This window comes from Galendromus occidentalis, unplaced genomic scaffold (assembly GCF_000255335.2).
Source record: "Galendromus occidentalis unplaced genomic scaffold, Mocc_1.1 scf7180000075740, whole genome shotgun sequence".
Classification (NCBI taxonomy): Eukaryota; Metazoa; Arthropoda; class Arachnida; order Mesostigmata; family Phytoseiidae; genus Galendromus; species Galendromus occidentalis.
Window position 1 is genome coordinate 78,032 of NW_003803730.1, and position 6,131 is coordinate 84,162.

At 51.1% G+C, this 6,131-nt stretch overlaps 1 protein-coding gene across 1 annotated transcript; it reads right to left on the reverse strand.

Moving 5' to 3' along the window:
* Nucleotides 1-1,039: 1,039 nt before the first annotated feature.
* On the reverse strand, nt 1,040-2,069 carry kud (oligosaccharyltransferase subunit 5 kud). Its single transcript, XM_003737984.1, has 3 exons — nt 1,919-2,069; nt 1,514-1,669; nt 1,040-1,284 (listed from the first exon to the last, which is right to left on the reverse strand). The coding sequence occupies exons 1-3, from the start codon at nt 1,937-1,939 to the stop codon at nt 1,201-1,203; spliced, it is 261 nt and encodes an 86-aa protein (XP_003738032.1). The 5' UTR covers nt 1,940-2,069; the 3' UTR covers nt 1,040-1,200.
* Nucleotides 2,070-6,131: the final 4,062 nt, after the last annotated feature.

Here is a 6,131-nt window from a genome sequence, read left to right on the forward strand (position 1 = left end):
GATCCAGCAACTCATTATGCAAGTACGTTTTCAAGCTCGCTAGCTCGCTGAAAGGCGAGACACAGATCAGTCCGAGGAGTGGATAATTCGAGAAGGATAAGAGAAATATCTCCGGTCAGTCCCAAGTTCTTCGCAATGGATAATTGCGAGATCGTCGGTTTTCCGATACGATGACGAAACGTCCTTCCCAGCCCTTCCGGACGGGGAGAATGCTCTCTAACTCTTACTTCGGATAGTGTTTTTCCACGATATCAAAAACCCTGTGGCGTTCCTCTTGGTACTGTTTGTTAGACGAGGAGTCAAGGTTATATTCGCTTTGTTCGTATTCCTGAATATCTGGAAGGCATGATCAAGGCATTCCAGAGCCAAAGCCAAAAATTGCTGGCAAATACTCCTTAGGGAATAAATCTTTAGGCGCAAAGCTTCCGAGGATAGTCTCTGTCGGTCGGATATTCCTGAAGGAATGTCAGGCCTGGTGAAAGGGAAGGACAGCTTCGATTGAACAGAGGAAATAGTGAGAGCGACACCTTACCAACGACCGCCGTAAACTTGACCTGTGATCTTTCTAAGTTTTGGGAGGAAGTTTTAATCACCGTTCCAAAGATGCTCCCGGCCCGTGGTTTCGGAGCGCTGATTTCACTACCACCTGACGGCGCCATGCTATCGCGACACACATTTGCACCTCGTTATCCGCAAGCGGAAATCATTGACGAGAACATCGTCGGCAGAAGCTCACATAAGGGGTCCCGAAGAAAACCTGGAGAAACTTCTGCGATGCTCTCGTCTCTGGGATTCGGGAGGTCAACGGAGAATATTATGCGGCAAAACCCCTTCTTCGACATCAGCATTTTGAGCTGATGTCGAAGAGAGTGAGCGTAAGTTCTTCGGTGGGAGCACCAAGCATTGGTGTGCTTTTCGCTTAGAGTTTAGAGTTTTGAAGGCTTCAGATGCTTGATAGGGTAAAGTGGGGCCTCGGATGGGGAGGCAGCCCGACCGAGAAGCATGCATGGAGCGTACGAAGAAAGAAAACCTGGAGCGCTACGGAATAGATTTCTCTTTATATAACTTAAAACTGAAGATGAGATGGTCGGCGTCATCGATCCTCCTCCCTGAAGACATCGATGGGCCCGTCAATGCAGCTTTTCCATTTGATACATCATCAGAGCATCCGGTCGAATGCGTCGAGGGTCGTCGTCGTCATCAAACCCAAATTCCCACCAGTAATAACAGGAACAAGAATCCGAAGCCAAGGAAAAGTGACGCGAGAATAGCGATACCTAGTTCCTGGAAGGGGAACAAAAAACAAATCAGCGCCTGGATCAATACTGAGGGACGAGCGTTAGGTGTAGTCGCTCAGATCGCACAATCAGACCGATAGAGAACCTACGATACTGAGCATGTAAATAAGACTCAGGGAGTCGCCCGGTATATTCCCTCCAAGGGGAACATGAATTATTCCTACGCATGCACTTATCGGCGGGAATTCACGACGATCACCGAAGGATGAGCTCACTTTGTAAAGTTGCCTCGTGTACTTGGTGGCAGCGACTTCATAGACGAAAAACCATCCTGTGAATATGAGTCCCACCATGAGGAGCACAAGGGAAAGATGAGGATAGATCACCGGCGAGATTGGTGATGAATACTTCGCCAAGGATTCCAAGACCAGCTGAAAGAGAAACATTTTCAGGAGATTGATCTTCACAGCTGGGACGTCCAAGTTCAAGACTGCTCCTGGGACATGTCGTATGCGAGCTCGACGGTATGTCTCTGGGACAAGAACTCGCGGTCGATAATTGCCACATAGCCACTTCTCAAACTCATATCCTTTACTGCATGCGCAGCCCCGAATTCGGCTCCCATAGATTGCTTGGAAGAAAACTGCAAGCTAGAGCCATGCACGCTCCTCTCCACTCACGTAGGGGGTTGCCGAAGCCATACTTCTGCACGGATTATTTTTCGCTAAGAAAGACACTCTACGATTTGTCAGAAGTGTGGTGGCGGTAAGTATGTGTTGTCACTTCTCGGCAGCGGCAGCTGCCTTTACCACCGGCAATAGAAATTCGAATGTTACGATGCTCTTTTCCTAGTGACGATATGCTGGGAGAGGCGGGTAGCGCGGGAAATTCAAAATCTTGATCCGGGTATGTCGGAACTTTTGCGGGGACCACCAGCATGAATAATTTCGAGGCTCGTTCGTCATTTGTTGTTCCTTCTGCATGCTGTTTTCGCCGTCCAGTCGAGGGGAGGATATCTCGATTGGTGAGTCCGCAGGGCTTCACTACGGAGCTCATTTGATCGCTCACCCGAAAAAACTTCATTCCTCCAAACGCGTGGACCGAACGGATAATTTGCGTGCTTCAAGCTCGGAAGCCCGATGTCGGTTCCGAATAGCATCCAGATCTGGAAAATATAGCCAGAGACTCCTCGTCTTGTCCTCTGCTCGTCCACTATCGAGGCTCTCGTTGTTAGATCTCATAGGTCGATGAGAGGCGCGAAGACCGTCGACGCGATGATTCGAGGAGCTGCGCGGTGCGTGACAAAGTCCGACAGCCATCTGAAATTTCATCGAGGGACGAGACTGACGTCTTACTTATCGTCATCTCCACGTCTCCGGGTGACCGGCTCGATTTTTCATTCGTCGACGAGAACAAGCCTAGCCGTGACGGGTCGACTTTGAAATCGGGCGCGCGAGACAGCTGTGCTGACCGGATGGTCTTTAAGTGGAAGATCTGACTGTCGCCTGCCTTCGTTTAGTGTAAAGCTCTCGGTGTGGCCGCCGCCGTGTTGTCTGAAGATCTGTATATGGTTGACGGTGTTCGCTAGAAGGATTCATAAACTTCTCGCTCCAGTGAGTGACTTCCAGCGAGAAGATCGCGGTGTTTGAGGTAAGTTCCGGACAAGAACATCGAACATCAGTTGTTATAGGTCCGATTCCATTCAGCTGCTATGGGTGGGTCCCGGTTGTGAGTGGAGGAGTGAACGTACAACGTCGGCGACAAATGATTTCTCGCTGCAAAACGTCCCCGAACTCTGTCCCTCCGGAAGAATTCGTTTCTCTCCGTAACTTGCATTGATTGTCGCCTCTGCACAGAGGTTGACCGACCGTGGATTGATACGTCGTCCGGCAGAGCGGTTTTCCGAATAGAATTCCGGGACGGCTTCCGTTCGTGTCCCGAGTCGGTTCGGATTTTTCTCTGGGCGACTCTGTTGACTCTCTGGAATGACTCTTCTCCGAGACTCGTCATCCCAGCGGTCGCGAAATAGCTGCGATCTCGATGCATTCAGCGGCTGCACTCGTTCCCACCCGACCAGGGCGGACAGAGTCCCGGGAACCGAACGGTTGGAAACCAGCAGAGGCTGGTTTCAGCGGTCTTTGGTGTCTGTCATTGCAAGTACATCGTTTTCCCCTTCATCGAATGGCTTCGGGGGGATTTTCAGTGCGTCGGTTCTCCGCTTCCGAAAGTTTATCATTCGAGATCATTATTTTTGGAACGGTCCGAGGAGCCGACTGCGCGCTTTAAAGCTCAGGTGAGAAACTACGACGGTTGAGAGAGATCCGTTGGTGAAAGAGAGGGGTGAAGAGACCTACAAGCAGCCGGAGTATCGCTGCGACCGACCGTTCGTGTCTGAAGAGACGTCGGCGACCGATTCGGCTGTCTCGGGAGAATGAGGTAGTCTTCGCCAACTAGCGACGACTATCCATTTTCTCCGTCTTCGATTTCCGGATGCTCCCTACAATCCCGACGGGAACCCGAGGAGATGCTCGGTTCGATTGGAGCTTTGCTCTGGATGGGCTGCTTCCTCATGGAGGAATGAATCCACGCAGTAGGCTCTTCCCCGCTGCTGCTCTAGGTATCGCGAGGCTATTCTTCGCTGCCGATGTCGAATAAGGCCCACATCAAGTGAGTCGAATGCTCCGACACGTTTTCAGTGCAGAATATAGTTGACCGGAGAACAGTACAGTCGTTCCGAGGATAAACCCAATGAGAATGAAAAACGAACGTACACCACGACGCGACGTCAGCAGCGGACACGAATCATTGCTACGAGCTCGGAACCTATGGAGTTGTGATCACACGACTTGAGCTTCTCTCTCTGTTCTTTTCCCCCTGCCTTTGCTGGCAGTGTTCGGAATCTTAACAATGCCGTCATGAGCCGATGGCTATTTCCATTGCGAGTTGAGAACGTTCTGGCGACTACTATTTCATGATGATCCCATCGAGTGATGCATCTCTGAAAGGACGGCCCCACATGTCGAGACACATGAGCCGAATATGTAGAAAACATTCGCAGCGGCTGCACTGAGCTCGCGCTTGGCTCATGCTCACTCGTCGCTCATTAAGTTCAATTCCGTAATATTGGCATGACGTCGCTGAGCCATTTCTCAGAAGAACAATTCCCTCATTCGATATTGGAACTCGATTGGGCCGAGGATTCTGACGTTCGACGATCGGAATTCAGTTCGAGCAAAGACCCTCGATGTTTTGGATTTCCTCGTGCGATCATCGACCGTTCGCGGTTGATTTCATCATTAATTGCTCATCGCTTCCGTAAGACTTGTAACGTCGCGTGTCAGCAGCTTGTAGATCCGACTTTCTGGAATCTCAATCAGCTGTGTTGGACCTCCCCCCGCGTGGTCGACGGCCCTGCTCCTCGCCGCTATTCGATTCGATCATTATACTACTTGCTTAGACGATATTGGCTCATCACATTGTCAAACATTCGGTTCTGCGCTCAACGGTTGTTTGCGCTGCGGGTGGAGAGCTTCTCCCGGTCGGGAGGTGCTGAATCTGGTGACGATGGATACAGCGGTGGCCACAGGAATGCCGAACCGGTATCGCATCCAGTGGAACCGTGTTCTGGAGCTTCGAGAGCATCATGAATTCAAGGCTGTCTTCGACGCTCCCTTCATCGCGGATGGAATTCTAGAACGAAAAGATCCAGACGTTGACAGACGGAGGAGAAGACTCCCATTCAATATACGACAGGCCCACGTATTCGACAGATAGCGTATCGATACGCCGACGTCTACTCCTTCCCCCGTCCGCGAACAAACATGGGCTCGGACCCTCTAGCAGATGTACATATCGTGAGAGGCGGACCGGACGCGCGTCTCGAGTCCATCAGACTACGCTCGTCCCTTCATCCTCAATCGACCCGTTCTTGGGCCGTGGTGTTCTTCGGTATTCGCTTTCTCGTGCCGTATTCCGTCGCCAAGAGCACACTCTCCGGGTCGTCCTTCCGGATACAGAGCCGTTACAAACAAAGGCTGCTACTTGGTAGATTACTCAGCAGTCTTAGCGTGACTAAGCGCAGAATTTATACGACTGCTGAGGACCGGTGTCGTGGTTCTTCGTTCGTCACTCGATTTCACCGTGAATTATCGCGCCGAACGGAGAAGTGAAGATCCGGACCGGGCGTTCTCGGTGGACATTCTTCACTTTTCACTTTTTCTCATGTCTTAGCTGCAAGTCCAAAGCCTGATAGACAAACAGACAAACCGGCCATAAAAAAGCATCCAAGATCGAGATGCGCTCGACTTTGTTATCCAGAAGCTGACTCACATAAGAGTTGACTTTCCGAATTTGAGAGAAGAACGACCACGATTTCCATCAAGGAGATCGACGCTGCGACGCTTGAGTCATTCGTGGAAATTTACGAGCGTTCCGAGAATTTCGATGTGATTCTAGGATTATCGGTCGGCACCCATCATGTCACAGGAGCTTCGACATCGGAATCAATGGCGGAGCTCTGCGCATGCAATCAAGTGCAAATGGAAACTCCATTCTCTGGACGAGATTGAGTGCGAGACTTCGGGTTGAGACGCTCGCAGGGTCTGGAGCTCGGTGGATGTAGAGCGGACGAATTTAGAACGCTCTGGCAAGAATAACCGCGGGGGTGCAGTTATAACAAAGCATCACGTAAGCTGACCGACAAGTCGCCGTAGTTTCCGCTCGACTGCGGAGGAGTCATTGAGGAGTGTTCCCGAATGTCGGTCACATGCAAGCACTGGATTGATTTCGGGGTGCCGTTCGCATCTTGTTCGATGCCCTTAATCTCGTATCGGCTCCGGGCTTGATTACGAGCAGCTCTCGAGGCCGCTCAGGAGCAGTCAACTCTCGATACAA